General features: G+C 35.4%; 1 protein-coding gene across 5 annotated transcripts in view; it reads right to left on the reverse strand.

Annotated features, from left to right (window-relative positions):
* The window catches only part of LOC111413460 (neurogenic protein mastermind), a 75,983-nt gene that overhangs the window by 32,229 nt on the left and 23,799 nt on the right, over positions 1-19,955 (reverse strand). Inside the window, exons 1-2 of one of the 5 annotated variants that reach the window (XM_071195160.1) lie at positions 9,984-10,292; positions 2,751-3,959 (exon numbers count right to left, since the gene is read on the reverse strand). In XM_071195160.1, the coding sequence (XP_071051261.1) occupies positions 2,751-3,959; positions 9,984-9,995 (1,221 nt within the window). In that variant the 5' untranslated portion in view covers positions 9,996-10,292. The other 4 variants (XM_071195159.1, XM_071195158.1, XM_023044442.2 and 1 more) reach the window with 4 other exon arrangements.

A 19,955-nucleotide genomic window follows, 5' to 3' on the forward strand; every position in this document is an offset into this window, starting at 1 on the left:
GTCAATTTCCATGGTTTGCTTTAATTTCTGATGTTATCTTTTCTGCGTTATACTTTAGAGCTTGTAACAACAATAGAAGCTTGAATAAAAAACAGAAGTGATCAAAACAGACTACAAGCTCCTTATGTTTAAAATTAATTTCTTTTGTCGGTGCACCACACAGCAAGCTTCAAAGTGTAAGCAGAAAACATGCATTAGCATTATTCACCATTGCTGAAATCGAGCAATTCGTTCAAAAGTTATTGAAACTGCTCATCATTTTAGGTGATCCGTTTTTTATGCCGCTGAGTGTATTATTAAATATAATATTTATGCATTTCAGTTAAATAGTACAAACAATAACAGTATTATTAATTTTGAGATAAGCATTTCTTCTAAGATCGGTGGCTTTTATGTTACTGCATCTCTTTTCACCAGTTTATACATCCTATGCTTTCTATTTTTAATTGCAGCGAGAACTAAAAAGCCACTTTTTGCTAACTATGTTGTTGGAAATTGTAGCAAACATTCTATTGAAAGATGAAAAATATCAGTAAGGTACGCAACTTTTGCAAGCCATGTGTTCTTTTTGAACTGTTCTGCTTAGTAGTAAATTTTGGTCATTTTCTTCAGTCAAAAAGTCTTTTCAGTACCTTCCCCCTCGAAAGATAGCCTATCTTTTCTCATAATAAAGCGAAAACTCGAGTCCGAATTGCGCTATTACGAATATGGTTTACTATTTTCACACAGCGATCTAAAACTGTGTCTAATTTTTTGTTTATATTTTTAGATACCAATTGTTCACGTCGAAGAATGCAGTTTTTATTATATTTTTATGCAATAATTGCCCAATTTGGGTAACTATCCGTACATTTATTCCAAGGAATGTTTTTAGACTCAATGTATCAATTTATGGCATCAAAACTTCGTAAGATATAGTGTAAGATTGTAGTTTTAAGGTGCATAATAATTCTTCTTTCATGTCCTCCAACTCAAAATCAATACATCTTACGTATCCTATCAATAACTATAACGCAAAATATGGTGAATCTTACAATTTATCAATTAGTTGTAATTTCAGGTTATTTGAAATGCCATGTACTCGTCTGCTTACTGTTTCAGCAGACGTAGGCATATTATTAATTTGCATAGCATATTCTTCTAAAAACATTTCTCGACAAACTTCTTTGAAATATGATTTTACTAGTACTTCTCCTATATTACACGCATTTTTGCTCTCAGTAATATGCAATGTTACTTAATAAAAATGTTCCAAGTATTTCTTATCTGTTCCAACATATTTCGTCAAACTTGATTTTATTGCGTTCAATTCTTTAAGTTTTCTTTTAAAAATTTTAGTGGTCTATCTTTGTAGTCAACATGATTTGTTTGTAAATGTCTTAAAAGTTTATTAGATTTTATAGATGAGTTTGCTAATACAGTTCCACATACAACACATTGTAGTAAATCAATATTATCTTCTTGTACACACGTAAAGTCGAAATTAATATACAGGGTGAGTTTTTTTCCATGTAGAGTATAGAGATCTTGAAAACTAGCGGAGATAGAGAGACGATTAAATAGGGAAAAAATTGCAGTTTCATGAACTCAATTTAATGAGCTTTCTGTTTTTTGGAAGAAATGCATGGCTAACTAGATATCTCGAATTTATCTTGATATTTATAAACAAAATTCAGTTGTATCGTCGAGAGCTTTGAACTCAGTGTGTTGAAGATTTTTCGTTAGAACATAATCAAATAATGCTTACTCATTCTCAGAATATAATATTGGAAACGTGAGATATCAGAGCGAATCTTGTTGGAGGTAACAAATCATCTTAACGGTTATTTTTATTCTCATTGTTGCAAAGTAGAAACATTGGCACTTGTGTTCGATGATAATACACATTATCATATTATGAGACCCATTTTTTTGGCCCAATAATTGCGATTAGCTGTAGATGACAGCAATTTTTGAGTTTTTTTGCATTTTCCCGTTTATCTAAATTCGGGTATCTTTTTGACTTCTTCAATGTTACCATGTATCTCTCTCTAGTTACCAGATCTCTTGTTAGTTGATTGTTTCCCAAATTAATTTTTGGATTTATCATTAATGCAGCTATATCTTCATTGTTTTCAGGTTCCTGCATCCTAGCTCTTTCTCTCAGTCTGCCAGTTCCAAATTTAGCACCAAAACCTAATTGGGCAATTCAAAATACTTAATCCGAAATATTCTTAAATTTACAGTTTAGAAGACCAATAATAGTATTCTGAAATATTTTACTATTTACATTTATGTATAAGTTGATAATCCAAGTTTTTAAATTTTATTATTTCGTACAAGCGCTATCTTTTATTAAGTAGCTGAACCAAGCACTCCATAATTTTATGTTTTGTTTCCGTTTAGCGATTGATTACATGTTTTCGATTTAGCATCCGATGTTACTTTGAGCTGCACCGACCGCCTGGTTTCGTGTTCGTTTTGTCTATTTAGGCTTAAAGCGGACTAAGAGAAGTCAAGTTCTTAGCATTACCCGAATCCAGTTGCGGGTTTTAAATTGTAACTAAATAAAAATTATTACATACATAGATAACAGTGCCTATATTTAAGACATATTTTTATTGCGATAGAATCCAAAATATAACGTTTGAGTGACTTAATTTTCCAGACCATCGATTCCAATACAGAGATCGGCAAATTCGAATATATTTAAGGTTTCACAAACGATTTGAGAGAAACCAAAAAAAATATATACAATAAAAAAAACTTACTTGTATACTCTGTCCTCCATAACTCTGTTGACTAATATGTAATTGTTGAGCTTGATTAATTAGCAACGTTGTTGTAGTTCCCCCCGCAGCCCCGGAAGGTGGCGTAGGCGGCGTTCCTGCTCCGAAATTATTCCCTCCATTAGTATTACCAGTGTTTCCCCTTCCAGGAAGATATCCAGGACTTCCATGATTAGCACTAGGACTCCCATACGGTGAATACTGTTGTTTGTACATTCCGGCACCTTTTCTCTTCATGTTATCGTACTCGTTGTTCTGGAAGAGCATCTCTTGTTTGATCATCGTATCCGGTTGTGGAAAACCGGGACTATTTTTATGGAAACTCGAAGAATTCGGACTTCCGTAATCGCTTAATGGAAAATCGGGATACGGAGAGCGGGAAGTTGGTGTTTTAGGATTAAAGTTAATGCCCAGTTGGTTTTTGTGCTGTTGTTGGTGTTGTTCGGCCATTTGTTTTAACGTTTGAGCGGCCGGACTGAGTTCGGTTTTTGTGAAATCCATATTCGGATAAGATGGCATTCTTGATTTACTTTCGAAAATCGGCGGTGAATAATTTTGACTTAATGGACTATTTAAATTTTTCACCGCCTCGCCAAGGTTACCGCTCGGATTCACATCTTTCAAATCTTCCACTTTCAAACCGTTCGCTACCAATTCAGATTTATCATCGAAATCGAATTCTTTCAAAAATTCCGGATGATTCGTTATGTCGGTGATCAGATCTTTTAACGCGTCCGAAGACATAATTTCATCCCCAGCATCATCGCCCATAATATCTCCGAAACCGCCGAAACCGACCCCATTTACGACGCCGTCTTTTTCGAGCGCCGCCGCGCATTGATCTAAATCTGCAAAATCGTAATCCGGTTCTTGTTTGACGCACTCCGCCAAATTGGTTACGTCGACCGTGTTGTTCTTCGAACACGGCGTATCAGGATTCGATTTGGGACTGGCAACGTCGCTTTTAACCGAGGTGTTCGTGTGTGCTTTAACGGTGACGTTAGTGGAGATCTGCTGGGGTTGGGAATTCGCCGAAGACGTCGTGAACTCCAATTGTTGTACGATTTCAACCGAGAATTTGGTGAGGGCTCCATCTTGTGGATGTTGGGTGGTACATTGGAGTTTAACGGGGGGCTCGTCAGGCCCCCCGCCTGGATCTTGGTCATCTATGCAGCGTTTTAAAAATTTTTGCTGCTGAAAACAAAAAGAAATAATTTTAAGTTAACGACAGCAAGGAATTTTATAAATAGAGAGATATGAGTCATTGTTAACAAATTTTTGCGATAACTTTTTTATTTTTAAAGTGAAGCATTTCATGGAAATACCTCAAGAAACGATAAGAAAAATAATTTCGTGTTAATTAATGGATTAAAATTTTAATATTAAGACTGAAACCATTTTTATCAATTATGTAGTATGTGTGATATAATAAACATATCCAATTTCTTCATGTTAAGACAAATGGCATGCCAAATAACATTTTATGAACGTACAAAGCTACCAGATCACAATTTAATAGCTCAAAAATGATTTTATCAGATTTTGTAAATTATATATGTTTCTGCTCATCATGGACATTTAATAAAATGTATAAATTGTTTGCGTTTATTAATAAATACTGCTTCAAATGATGATGCTAACTCAAAATCATGACTTTGATGAATAGAACTTCAAGATGTATTGGATACACATAATCTTGACATATAAATATTAATTTGAAAATGCTAAACGAATGGAAATGTAGCATATGTTTGTATGGTTTTACGTTATAATAAGAATCGTGCAAGACTATTCCGTCCAAAATTTAAAAATAATTTTAAATTGACTTATTTGCAACTGATATCAAAATAGTTGCCGAGTATACTAACATAGACAGGAGATAAGAGCTGTCATCGCTATTACTCCGCTGGAAAACCTCAAATGTAAACGATTATGACCAATAAAGCAAACAAATTGGAGTTATACTTTGTATCGATGCGTGATGCTTCTATATATCGACAATACCTTAATTGCAGAGTTGAGGAGCAATTCTTAGAAATTCTGTTTTTAGTTTAAACAATTCTGACACGTTGTATTTGATATCTGCAGTTCTATATTTGCGCTTAGAATCAATAAGCTACCGAATACATTTTTATCAGAGTATTATTTGCGGATGTCTATGAAAAATTCTAATACTATTTGAGTAAGTGTTCCTAATTTCTCTCTAAGAAGGATTTGAATCCAATAATAAACAGCATTAGGAGTTAAAAAAAATGTGTTATGGGAAGAAGAATATACCAGCAAGGCGATTCTACTGAGATTTGGACCAGTAGAGTCCAATAGCAAAAAATGTGATCAGAAGGTGCACACGCTGGAGTATGCGGATAATTTGGTGGTCGTTGCAAGAGAGGCGGTGAAGATGAACGCGATGATAAGGTCGCTGAAGAGATATTTTAAAGCAAAGGGGTTGGAGATAAACGTCGAGAAGGCAAAGATCATGAAGTTCTGCAAAAGGGAGAGAAGAAAGAGGGAGGAATGGAGGTGGAAGGGAAGAGAGATAGAAGAAGTCAAAGAGTATAAATGGGATATGGATTCTCGGAGGGTAATAAGGTCGGGTCGTACGTGAGGGCTATGGCAAAAAGAGCGAAGATTTGGGGATGGGGAGAAAGAACTTTTGGGAGGTATGTGGGAAAAAGAAAGGTTATGTTTGAGGTTTTGGTAAGGAGCGCAATGATGTATGGGTGGAGGCTGGGAGAAGGGCAGTGAAATACGAGGAAAGGATAGAAGGAAGGCCGTATTGCAGGACCCTGGGAGAGTGCTGGAGAGAAATCAAGGAGAGAACAAACTGACGGAAAAACATGGTTATGGCAGCGTGATAACTTGGGTTTGGTAATTTATAGTGAAGTGATTTCCGCCGATAAAACAAAATAAACTACGATGTGGAGAGGTGGTGTAGGCTGTAGGGAGAGGATTGGGAGACGCTGGAACACATGCTGAGAGGGTGTAGCGAGTTGAGGGAGGAGGCGATGCACTAGAAGGCAAAGGGGTGGGGATGAGAGATGGATGAGAGAGGTGATTGGGAGCCGAGGATGTGTACATGTATTATATTACAGGAGAAAATATTGTAAACATAGTAAATAATAAAGCGCTTATTATTAAGAACGAAGAAGAACAAATGAAGTAACTACCATCTTCGACTGATAGCAATAAGAAAATTCTTCGGAAGCAGATCAATTGCATATCAATGGTAACGGAAGTCGTCCTACCGCAAAATGAAAAATGTTGACTTGCAATCGTATCGACTTCTTGTGTTATCACTACTACAACGCTGTTGAACATTACCGACTGCAACGTTTGGAGTGTTGCAAGATGCGACTACACTTCCAGTACTGATTACCAAGATTCAGCAAGAATAAGAATAATTTAGCCACTACAATTGTCATGGCCGACTTTAAGCATGTTTCAAAGAGCTCCAAGTTTTCGAACGAGGTAAGATTATTTGAAGAGTCCGAATTTAATATTACTGGCTTCGACGGTTTTATGATTGGCTAAATTGAAAAAAAGAGAATTTAAAACTGACGGCCAAACATGGTTATGGCAGCGCTATAGTTTGGGCATGATAATTTCATTACGAATAGGTGTCGGTGTAGGCCTTGTTTGCCGCAAACAGCCCTATTGCGTTATAAGTTGCAGAAAAAGTTAGTTTTTGACACATCTGTGCATAATTAAGAAATAACCAAGCTAAAAGGAAATATTACAACAAAATTGGAGAAATAAAAGTCTATTTATATCTAAGAAGGACTTGGAATTATATTCGTAGAAGTCAAACCACCGAATGTATGGTTGCCAATAATAAACAGCGTTAGGAGTATAAAAAAATTTAAAAAAAAGCATCTTTGTGGCAGCCGATGTCTTCGAAAACGGCCGTGCTAGTTTGAAGTTGTGCTGGCTTCTGTCCGTTTTAAGTTTACATTTTCAAGTGACATTTTTTGACGTTTCATTAAAAAAATGCTAGCCGGAGGCGACTAAACGAAAACGGCCGTGTTTGTTTAAAGCTGTGCTGGAAAATGATGTTGACCAAACAGAAATTTGTTATCTATCTTATGTCCGTACTAACCTAATTTTTTCAAGTGACATTTTTTGATCTGTGTGAATACCATCTACAAGAAATATCATTTTGCACTCTGACAGAATGTTGAAGATAACGAAGACTCAACCTTTGATGACGACAACTTAATGTTCGTGTTCAATAAATTTGTCATACCTAGCAAACAATAAAATACTCTCTGCATACAACAATTTTTGGAGTTTTTACTCCATAATAGTGTTTCAGGTCAGTTTGATTCGTATAGTGTCCCGCCAAGTATAACAGTAGTATGATAAGTCTGACAAACTACCGAGAGCCATTATGTTAAAGTTTCTTTCTTGAATCTGCACCTTTCCAGAAAATTCCAAGCAGGAATTCGAAAGAATTCCACAGAGCTTCAGATGATGAAGTGTAATTTCATTTTTTGACGCGGCAATGAAGTTGAACCTTTGGTCCAAGTGAAAGACAACAAAACAATAATGGTGTTCAGACCTTTAAGTTTATTGGTACTTTGTACAGATTCCTAATATCTTTCCATTTTGGCTTTGTTACCAATCTAAAAATATAGTAGGAATTAACTTGTTGTTAGTAGAGGTGAAGCCGCAGAGGGGAAAAAATCTTACAATTAGATATATCTAATGATTGTAATTTAGTGAGTAAACTTTTTTATTAAGCCCTGTTGTGTTATAAGTTGCAGAAAAAGTCTGTTTTTGATGACACATTTGTGCATAATTAAGAAATAACCAAGTCCAAAGGAAATATTACAACAAAATTGGAGAAATAAAAGTGTATTTCTCTCTAAGACGGACTTGGAATTATATACGTAGAGGTCAAACCACCGAATGTCTGGTTGCCAATAAACAGCGTTAGGAGTAAAAAATAAAATTTAGGAAGAAGGTCAAGCATCTTTGTGACAGCGTGATAGTTTTTGCATGATAATTTCATTGCCAGTAGGTGCTGTTGTAGGTCTTGATTGCGGCAAATAGCCCTGTTGCGTTATAAATTGCAGAAAAAGTCTGTTTTTGATGACACATTTGTGCATAATTAAGAAATAACCAAGCCCAAAAGAAATATTACAACAAAATTGGAGAAATAAAAGTCAATTTCTCTCTAAGACGCACTTGGAATTATATACGTAGAAGTGAAACCACCGAATATCTGGTTGGCAATAATAAACAGCGTTAGGAGTAAAAAAAATGAGTTTTAGGAAGAAGGCTAAGCATCTTTGTAGCAGCGTGATAGTTTGGGCATGATAATTTCATTGCCAGTAGATGTCGTTGTAGGCCTTGATTGCGGCAAACAGCCCTGTTGCGTTATAAGTTGCAGAAAAAGTCTGTTTTTGATGACACATTTGTGCATAATTAAGAAATAACCAAGCCCAAAGGAAATATTACAACAAAATTGGAGAATTAAAAGTGTATTTCTCTCTAAGATGGACTTGGAAATATATACGTAGAAGTCAAACCACCGAATGTTTGGTTGCCAATAAACAGCGTTAGGAGTAAAAAATAAGATTTAGGAAGAAGGCCAAGCATCTTTGTGACAGCGTGATAGTTTGGGCATGATAATTTCATTGCCAGTAGGTGCTGTTGTAGGTCTTGATTGGGGCAAATAGCCCTGTTGCGTTATAAATTGCAGAAAAAGTCTGTTTTTGATGACACATTTGTGCATAATTAAGAAATAACCAAGCCCAAAGGAAATATTACAACAAAATTGGAGAATTAAAAGTGTATTTCTCTCTAAGATGGACTTGGAATTATATACGTAGAAGTCAAACCACCGAATGTTTGGTTGCCAATAAACAGCGTTAGGAGTAAAAAATAAGATTTAGGAAGAAGGCCAAGCATCTTTGTGGCAGCGTGATAGTTTGGGCATGATAATTTCATTGCCAGTAGGTGCTGTTGTAGGTCTTGATTGCGGCAAATAGCCCTGTTGCGTTATAAATTGCAGAAAAAGTCTGTTTTTGATGACGCATTTGTGCATAATTAAGAAATAACCAAGCCCAAAGGAAATATTACAACAAAATTGGAGAAATAAAAGTCAATTTCTCTCTAAGACGCACTTGGAATTATATACGTAGAAGTCAAACCACCGAATGTATGGTTGCCAATAATAAACAGCGTTAGGAGTACAAAAAAATTCGTTTTAGGAAGAAAACCAAGCTTTTTTGTGGCAGCGTGATACTTTGGGCATGGTAATTTCATTGCCAGTAGGTGTCGTTGTGGGCCTTGATTGCGGCAAACAGCCCTGTTGTGTTATAAGTTGCAGAAAGTCTGTTTTTGATGACACATTTGTGCATAATTAAGAAATAACCAAGCCCAAAGGAAATATTACAACAAAATTGGAGAATTAAAAGTGTATTTCTCTCCAAGACGGACTTGCAATTATATACGTAGAAGTCAAACTACCGAATGTCTGGTTGCCAATAATAAAAAACGTTAGGAGTAAAAAAAAATGAGTTTTAGGAAGAAGGCTAAGCATCTTTGTGGCAGTGTGATAGTTTGGGCATGATAATTTCATTGCTAGTAGATGTCGTTGTAGACCTTGATTGCGGCAAACAGCCCTGTTGCGTTATAAGTTGCAGAAAAAGTCTGTTTTTGATGACACATTTGTGAATAATTAAAAAATAACCAAGCCCAAAGGAAATATTACAACAAAATTGAGGAAATAAAAGTGTAACAAGTAATTGGGATTAAAATGCTTGCCGATGTTTCTGAAACTTAAAATTTTCAAATTTATAACTTAATAATATTTATAAAAAGAATAATGCTGACACATTTTAAAAAAGAAAAATATTATTATTTTGCTATTTATAACTTTTGATTAGACTTGGTAAAAAAGACACATTTGATAAATAAATTATAAATAATATAGTGAAGTGATTTCCGCCGATAAAACAAAATAAACTACTTGAGGATTTCGTGTTTATACAAAAATTTTTTAAAAAATATATAGAGCGAATCAAAATTTTTGGTACAAATACAAAACGATGAATAAAATTTAAAAAAAAATTAAAGAAATATTTACATCATTGGACGTCATCAAAATATAGGTTAGCGCGCACGTAATCGCGTGTTTTTCAAACATGCACCCAAAAAACAACAAGAAACAAACACCTATCGATCGACGCGAAAAAGCGCACACCTAACCTTGATTTGCATCGCCACTTGTTGCAGAAACAAAACGCGAGCTCGTAGCCGACGTTGTCACTACGACCGTCGCCGCCGCCACCGCTTCTACCGCCACCGAGGCACCAAACGGGGGAAGAATCGCACACACGTCGAAATTTAGTAAAATAAAAACGAAAAAATTGTAGAAAAAAAATTTAACGTGATTCCGTTTCAGTTTCTACGTCATCGAAAGGGCTGCGCGACGGCGCTCCGATTGCACTTGCTTCTATTTTAAATAACGGGCGGCTAGCTGGTTGGGTTGCGCTGGCTCGCGGCGATTCGCAGTTGGCTGCGCAACGGTCGAAAGTCGACTGACGGCCGTTATCAGGAACGGCCGCGAGGTGCCGTACCGGTCATGCCCAGTGCGGCGGTCATTTGTTTTCGTTAGGAACGCCGCGCAGATAAGCGGTAAGCCATGGAAACGATGCTACTCTAAAAACTTTACACCCCTCGCATACTTTATTTTGAAAACATTATGACAAAGAGAGATCAAATACAGGTTGCAACATGGAATCCGAAACGTCAAATACTTTTTCAAAAGATGCACGAAAATTTCTAGGTCTAGTGTTAGTGTTAGTAATAGTGCTTCTATTAGTTCTAGATTTACTTTAAAAATACATTTTTTTATCACAATTGGCTTATATTAAGAAATTTCTGTCTTTTTTTTTATTGGAATAAAATTTTTCGTAATACGTAGAGATTTTATATTTGCAATTTGATTAGGTATTCGCGTGAATTCCGGTACTCGAACGGGACAACATTGTATGGAGGCATTCGACGCATGCGCACCGTCCACGCGGTGTACCCGTTAGAAAAAGCCGTCGTCGTAACGGATGCGTCGTTCGCTGTGTTGCGCGGCCGGCGGATCACCTTCGGCCGCGACAGGAAATAGATCTCTCTCGAAAGGTAGAGGTGGACAAGTTGCTGCTTATTGTTAAAACCAAACCTCCTTTCTTAACCAACACTACGACAATATTTAAAGAGTTATATTCAAGTAGACCTTGGAGAATTTCAAAATAAAAAAAAAATAAGTTTTAGCTTAAAACACCATTTTTGTGTGCGAGTATACATCGATAAAAAGATTGTTTGTAGATAGTGCAAATATGTAGTCAATATAATTTTTAAGTAAAATATACATTTATTAATATTCTCTAGATCTAGATCTTTATTAATATTGTATGTAAAAAAATCGTTTTGATTTGGTCATAGCCGGCAAATAGAAATACAAGATAAGAAAGTCGACAACAGAAATTTACAAGAACTGCACGTGATATTTTAAAAACACTGACGTAAGATTTAACGTTTACATATGTCACAAACAATTTTGATATATCTTAGTACTTGGTCGTCTTCTTAGAATTCTTGCTCATTATTAATAAATAAATTATTATTAATTTTCTTACCTACATATTTAATGGTTGTTTTAAGAAATGTAATTTACATATAATAATATTTAATTATATTGATAGATCATTAATTTTGAGGTCGCACAAATAATCAACTTCATCATATTCTAACTCAGCAAAATATTTCTTTAAATCTAAGTTTTATACATAGAATTTTGCTAAATTTTAACCATTTTGATTTTGACTTTTTATCTCAATTAAGGAAATTGCTAAAAGAGCAGAAAAAGCTGTGGAGCAAACCATTTAGAGTGTAACAAAATTTTCACACAGAGTATAATTTTCATAATTTTGAAGTAAAATATATCTCATAAAAATATTATATAGTGAATCTTGATATCGTTGAAATCAAGTGATTCTCAACGTTTACGCATAAACTTGGGGATTTATCCCTCATGACAAATAATAACTACTAGGAGAAAAAAAATTGCAGCATGAGTTTTTTAGTTTCCTAGATATACGTGAAGTTCACTTTCAATGATGAATACATAAAATAGGCGATAGGGGTGGCTAGGCGATTGGACCACCTCGACCTATCCATCTTCCGGAAAACACATTATCGCACTTCCATCCAAAAATGTGTTGGAGCACCATCTTGAGGAAACCACATAGCTTGTCTAACATCAAGCGCAACATCTTCGAGCAGTCTCGGTAAATTATCGTGCAAAAATTGTAAATAACGAGCACCAATTAATCGATTATCCAGAATGAAAATTCTGGAGAAATTCACAGAAAATCTTTGTTGAAAATGTATTCGGCGAGTAATACGATGATTCTGCATCGCCCAATAATGCATTAACGTAAATCGTTATTAGTAAAGTTTGGGTTCAACTGATGTTGATGTTAACCACTCACAAAATTGTACTCGAGGGGGATGATCCGCTGGTGTAGGGTTTGTACACGTTTCACGTGATATGGATAGAGTTGGTTGTGCCTCAATATTCGCCAAAATGTGGATACCCTATGTTGCTCTGCAAGTATCCTAGTACTTAGGCCAGGCTGCTTTTCGACGATATTCAAAATCTCCTCTTCGGCATTAACGATGCAAAAAGCTGCTCTATTTTGCCCAAGCTTCTGTCGAATATTGCCATTTTCTCTACCACGTTACACCACACGTAAAAAGGATTTACGTGCCGGATGATATCTCGTTGGAAACTTTTCTGTGTAAAGACGAGCCGCAAGCACAGAATTTTCCCGTGATTCCCCGTATGCAAGTATCATGTCCATAAGTTCTTCGTTAGAGAAATTGTGCACCATAATTTTTATAAGCTTTAAATGTTATTATGTTATTATTACACAGTTTAAATGTCACAATGATACAAGCGTACTAAAACAACAGTTGTTAAAATTGTAACAGTTTATCACCATCGTAGTTTCAAGTAATTTCTATTTATTCTTAATTCGAAAGTTAAGGATATCTAGGAAACTAGAAAACTTTTGCTACAACTTTTTTCACCAGTTAGTCATTATTTGTTATGAGGAATAAATCCCAAAGTTTATGCGTATAGGTTGAGAATCACTCTGTTCGGCCGGAAGCAACTTTCGCTTGTTTAACCTTGATTAAACAGTGATTTGGTTGTAGTGATTTGTTTTTGTATCGATGTAATATCGATGTAGCGCCTCGGCCACAAGCGATCTCGGCTGTATTACCCTTGATGATGTTGAAAGCTGGTAATTTTTTATCGATATGGCATTCATGTAGTGCCTCGGTCGTAAGCGACCTTGGCTTACTCGATCTTGATGTCGTTGTGAATTGATTAGTTTTTGTATGCGATGTGGTATCAGAGTAGAACCTCGGCCGCAAGCGACCTTGGCTTTATTGCTCTTGATGTCGTTGAAAGCTGGTAGTTTTTATACCGATATGACGTTCATGTCGCGCCTGGGCCGCAAGCAACCTCGGCTTAGTTAATTTTATTATCGTTGTGAATTGGTTCATTTTTGTATGCGATGTGGTATCGATGTAGCGCCTCGGCCGCAAGCGACCTCGGCTTACTTAATCTTGATATCGTTGCTAATTGGTTAGTTTTTGTATGCCATGTGGTATCAATGTAGCGCCTCGGCCGCAAGCGACCTCGGCTTTATTACTCTTAATGTCGTTGAAAGCTGGTAGTTTTTTATCGATATGGTATTCATGTAGTGGCTCGGCCGCAAGCAACCTTGGCTTTATTACTCTTAATGGCGTTGAAAGCTGGTAAGTTTTATATCGTTATAGCATTCATGTGACGCCTCGGCTACTTAATCCCGATATCTTGTGGATTGGTTAGTTTCTGTATACGATGTGACATTAATGTAGCGCCTCGGCCGCAAGCGACCTCGGATTTATTACTCTTGATGTCGTTAAAAGCTGGTAGTTTTTATACCGATGTGGCATTCATGTAGCGCCTCGGCCGCAAGCAACCTCGGCTTACTTAATCTTAAAATCGTTGTGAATTGGTTAATTTTTGTATGCGATGTGGTATCAATGTAGCACCTCGACCGCAACCCACCTCGGCTTTGTTACTCTTGATGTCGTTGAAAGCTGGTAATTCTTTTATCGATATAGCATTCATATAGTAAATAAGTTAAAATATGTTAAAATGAATTGTAAAAGGAGACGTTAACGCAAATAGGTATCATGATGAACTGACAAGTAAGCAAACAAATATATGATAAAAAATGTCTTGTATAAACAGGAAAATTTAAACTATTTATACGAATTTCAAAAAATGTCTATGTTCATTAATATTGGTAATGTTGTTCAATATTGGTAATGTAGTAGATCTTCGTTAATTTTTTTATTGAGTAGTATCATATATTCTTAGTATAAGTTCATCTCTCTGGATTTGTTCATGACCTTGACAACATCAGACTTATGTTACCAACATTGGACATATGGTTTTCTTCTCCAAGGTGGTTGAAAAAGGATGAGCCACTTTGTGATAAATATTCTTTAGCTCTAGTATGGAAAGAACGACCCGTCTCAACAATGTAGAATTTTTCGCAGTTGTCACAATTCATCACTCTGAATGTTGGAACTTGTGCTTGTTATTAATAAGGATTTGTCCAAGTTTAGTTCCGGCTTTGAAAACAGGTGTTATGTTATACATCGTCAGGTTCCTCTTCAAGTCGAACTGATAGGAAGGGTTAAAAGGTGGACGATGTCGGTTTACGGTATACTGGAGTGAAGATATATTAATTTATTTATGTAGCTGTTGTAGGTTCGATTGTATGCGTTCTGCATGTCTTCTAAACTCGGCTTTATTACTCTTGATGTCGTTGAAAGCTGGTAGTTTCTTATCGATATGGCATTCATGAAGTGCCTTGGCTGCAAGCGACCTCGGCTTACTTAATCTTGATATCGTTGCCAATTGGTTAGTTTTTGTATGCGATGTGGTATCAATGTAGCGTCGCGGCTGCGGGCGACCTCGGCTTACTTAATCTTGATATCATTGCTAATTGGTTAGTTTTTGTATGCGATGTGGTATCAATGTAACGCCGCGGCTGCAAGCAACCGCAGCTTACTTAATCTTGATATCGTTGCTAATTGGTTAGTTTTTGTATGCGATGTGGTATTAATGTAGCGCCTCGGCCGCAAACGACCTCGGCTTACTTAATCTTAATATCGTTGTGAAGTGGTTAGTTTTTGTATGCGATGTGGTATCAATGTAACGCCTCGGCCGCAAGCGACCTCGGCTTTATTACTCTTAATGTCGTTCAAAGCTGATAGTTTTTATATCGATATGGGATTCATCTAGCTCCTCGGCCGTAAGCGACCTCGGCTTTATTACTCTTAATAGCGTTGAAAGCTGGTAAGTTTTATATCGTTATAGCATTCATGTGACGCCTCGGCTACTAAATCACGATATCTTGTAAATTGGTTACTTTCTGTATACGATGTGACAGCAATGTAGCGCCTCGGCCTTATTACTCTTGATGTCGTTGAAAGCTGGTAGTTTTTATATGGATATGGCATTCATGTGGTGCATCGGCTGCTTTATCTTGATATCGTTGTGAATTGGTTAGTTTTTGTATGCGATGTGGTATCAATGTAGCGGCTCAGCCGAAAGGGACCTCGACTTTATTACTCTTGATATCGTTGTAAATTGGTCAGTTTTTGTATATGAAGTGGTTTCAATGTATTTATTACTATTGATTTCGTTGAAAGTAGTTTTTATATCGATATAGCATTCATGTAGCGCCTCGGCTGCAAGCGACCTCATCTTACGTAATCTAAACATTATTGTGAATTAGTTAGTTTTTGAAAAACAAACGATGAAAAGCAGTTGTCCAGATATGGCCTCTGCAAAAAATTAGCTTTGAAAAGATTATTTGGTGAAAAGTTTCAAAGAAAGCTTCTAAAGTGCTCTGCGATGAGGACTTTTGCCTTGTTTAAATACGACTGATTTAGTTTCACGAAGAAAAATGTCATGTTTTACAAAAACAATTATTTCATTATTGTAATTGGGGTTCTTAAACAAAAACTTTCAAAGTCAACTAAATAGACTTTTTATTTTATAACCACATCATTTCGTCTCTTTAAAACTTTTACTTTTTCAATCACCATCAATCCAAAGTATAGAAAGAAGCTTTTCAAAAAGCGATTTCAAACGAATGACGACAGATAGCAACAAGTTAGCTGGTGCTGCTTTCAAATTCCAAAGTGACCACAGCGCGCGGCGACGAAATCCTTCTTTCGTTCTTTCCTGCATCGTCGTTTTCGCGCAGACGCACCACACGAAGAGGTCGATCTGTGTCTGTCGTCGTTATGCAAATCGGATATTTATTGTTTATAGACGTGTTTTGCAACCGACCCGGTTTCCTTTAGAAGAAAGAACAATCGTGTTGTTTGGTTGTTTATTTTTTTATAGGATCCAGCCGGAAATCCCGCCCCAAAAAATATATTTCTCTCCCTAGTTTCGAATAGTTTGTTTTTTTTATAATAGGGTAAACTATTTATTATGAGTGAAACTTTGTCGTTGTTGTTGAGTTATCCATCGCTTTCTTTTCTCTCATCCGACTCACCCAATTAACTCATTCACTCAAAGGAGGAGAGAACTGAAGAAATTTTATTAGGTTTCTTTTGTAAAGAAAGTTAGTGTTTTTGTTTCAAATCCCCCTCAATTAATCGCGTTTAGAAAGTAATTCTTTTTTGCTTGTACACAATTTTTATTTTAAGATTACGTCGTTAAGAAATTTTTATTGTACCCGATAGAAGATACGAAAGTTTTCAAATAGAAGGAAAGTGATAACAAAAAATATCAGAAATGTGAAGCAAAAAGTCCTTTTTTTCCTGTTTAGTTACGTAACACAAATTAGAGAATGGCAAAACAACTCGTTAGCTAATTTTGCAATTGGCGAACAAGCTTCATGTCCGATTCGAGTGGATCGGGCAGCAAATAGTCGATGGAAAGTCGGGTAAAAGTGTTCGGAGACTCGGCGAGATTGTAAAACGGTAGCACGCGATCGATTTCCTGTAAGAAATCGTGCGTAATTACACGTCGTATATCTACTTTATCTATAAAAAAGAATTAAACAAAAATGTGGACTTTGAACTGCGACGACATCATCCACAACTCTTTTCTACTAATTCTAATTTTTCGATTATTGCGCACCAGAACTTATCGAAAATTCCGATAGCGTCGCGCAGCAGCAACGCGAATTTATCACAAGTATTTTTGAAATGGATAATAATTATGAAGGTTACTTTCGGTAGCCAGTATAAAAATCGTAATCATTTCAAAACCTGGCAACGTCGCCAAAACCGTACTTATTAAAAAAGGATGTAGTTATCGTTGAATAATTTTAATTTTACGGTTCGACTTGTTTCTACGTGCGTAATGTGTGCGAGAGAGAGAACAATGCAATTTTTTTAAATACACAACATTGCTTAAAATCGAGTCACACGTTTCGCAACTGAAACCGCAAAGTACTGTAAGAAGAGGATGCGTTACCAAACTGACCTAATTGCAACAAAAATTTCGTTTTCACGCTCACCGGTTCAGAAAACAACCGCGGCACGTTTTGGTATTTCTAAATCTAACTTTTATCCCTTTCCATTTAATTTTACCACAACTACTTTTTTTCTATAATCTCTACTAATATATTATTTCGAGACCAATAAATTCTTAATCTACATTTTATAATGATTAATTGGTTTTAAAATAATAATAACATGCGTTTGTGATAATAGATGGCTGATAATCATAAGATTAGTTAGTTGTCATGTTTATTATACAGGGTTAATCAGAAAGAATGGGAAATCCGAATACTCGAGATACTAGATACCAAAATATGATGATTTAACGTAACATCTCTTATACAAATGTCAGTGGTTTTCGAGGCATAGGGTGTTGAAAGTTAAATTCTTATTTCGAAATTTCTTGATAATTTTGAAGGTTTTTGTACTATTACCATAAAATTTGGTAGTTTTATGTTTTCGAGCATGAGAAATACGAATTTGAAACTTGTTTTGTTATTGCTCGTAGAGGGCGCTAGATACACGTTGCTCGTTTGATAAATCAAATCATAAGTTTTTTGACTCGACAGCTACGACCAATAAGAGCTGGAAATCACAAAGAGCATTCAATTTTACATAAAAAAGGTACTCTTATTGAAATTGTCTAAGTCTATCGGTTTTCGAATTATTTACTTTTAAATGTTTAAATGTATTTTTTCTTCTAAAATATTTATTTTTTAACATAAGCAAAGTTAGGTTATTTTTCCGCTTATGTTTTGACAATTGCCTGCTAATTGTCAACATTGATTTAATTTCCGTGTGCAATAATCATTTTTAACAACAATAAAGTTATTACCAATTTGAAAATGCCACGACATAATAAGTTTTTTAATAGTGAGAAATCCAGATTTAAGTCCACTGGATTTTTGAAAATGGTTACCATATTCTATTGTTATTAATTAATTGTTATTGTTATCGATTACTATCATTACTAATTGCTATAGTTACTGTATGTTATTGATTTTAAATGTTAACCTTAAAATTACTTTGAAACAATTAAAAGCAGATTACTTGGAAACCAGTAGACTTAGACAATGTAAGCAAGAGTACCTTTTTTGTGCAGAATGGAATACTCCTTCAGATTTCTGGTTCTAATTCACCATATCTCAACTGACAAAATAGTCATGACTTGATATCTCAAACGCACAGTGTGTATCTAGCGCTCTCTACGAGTAATCACAAAACAAATGTGTTTAGTGTCTCCGGTATTCGGATTTCCCATTCTTTCTGACTCACCCTGTATAAAAAGTTTACTATAACATAGACTGTGAAGTATCGATATAATGGACTAACAATATAATATAATGCGTCTGAAGATGCACAGTTAAAAACGAAACTTTCTAGTTCTAGATCTATGTTAGTTCCACTTTTAGTTCAAACAACAATCTAACGCTGAATAACAATCAAAACTAACGGAATATTTCTAGTATTAGTTCTAGTTTTAGTTCAATAACAATATACAATCTAGCTCTATCTAGTCCTTATTAGCGCTACCTAACACTGTCACTAGAACTAACACTCGACCTATAACTTGCCGTCTTTAGAGATGTGCAGCTAAACCCAAATGATTCTAGTTCTAAGTATAGTGTTAGTTCTACATAGTGACAGTGCTAGTGTAAAACTAACACTATACCTAGAGCTAGAATCATTCGGGTTTAGCCGTCTTTAGAGACGTGCGGCTAAACCCAAATGATTCTAGTTCTAAGTATAGTGTTAGTTCTACATAGTGAGAGTGCTAGCGTAAAACTAGAACTAACACTATACCTAGAGCTAGAATCACTCGGGTTTAGCCGTCTTTAGAGACGAGCAACTAAACCCAAATGATTCTAGTTCTAGGTATAGTGTTAGTTCTATATAGTAACAGTGATAGTGTAAAACTAGAACTAACACTAGACCTAGAACTAGAAAGCTTCGGGTTTAGCCATGCGTCTGAAGAACGTGTCTTTGTTCTAGTTTTAATACTTGTTAAATACTAAATAGTTGTCTATTTTTACTGAAATAAAAGTAGAACTACCGGCTAAACCCGAATGATTCTAGTTCTAGGTATAGTGTTAGTTCTAGTTTTATACTTGAACCGTCACTAGAACTAACCTTAAACCTAGAACTAGAAACCGCTATAAGTGAAGAAAAATAATATAATAATTAATTAATAATAATAATAATGGGTAAACATGTGATTTTATAATCCTAAAGTTTAGTTATTTAAGAATTTTGTGTTTTCTTTTCTTTATATACAGTGTGTCCCCGGATAGGTGAAACGACTCTTATAAAATGTTAATTTTTTTCGATATTAATTGTCATCTTTTGGGGTTCAGCCCTGTTTGGTTAAAGACTAATTTTGAACATATTTTCAAATTTAAAAAAACAAGTGAGTTGACACTGAAGCGAAAATTTCTTGTGTAACGTACCTTTTTTGTTTACAGTATGGTAAAATGTTACTAAGAAATTTTATTCAGAATGAAATGTTATGGCCATATGCAAATTTTCGGAATCATCGGCCTGCTTTGATAAAATCCATTGTTTATTATTTTCGTCAATAGTACTTTATTACGA

The sequence above is a fragment of the Onthophagus taurus genome, chromosome 3 (assembly GCF_036711975.1).
Source record: "Onthophagus taurus isolate NC chromosome 3, IU_Otau_3.0, whole genome shotgun sequence".
Lineage (NCBI taxonomy): Eukaryota > Metazoa > Arthropoda > Insecta > Coleoptera > Scarabaeidae > Onthophagus > Onthophagus taurus.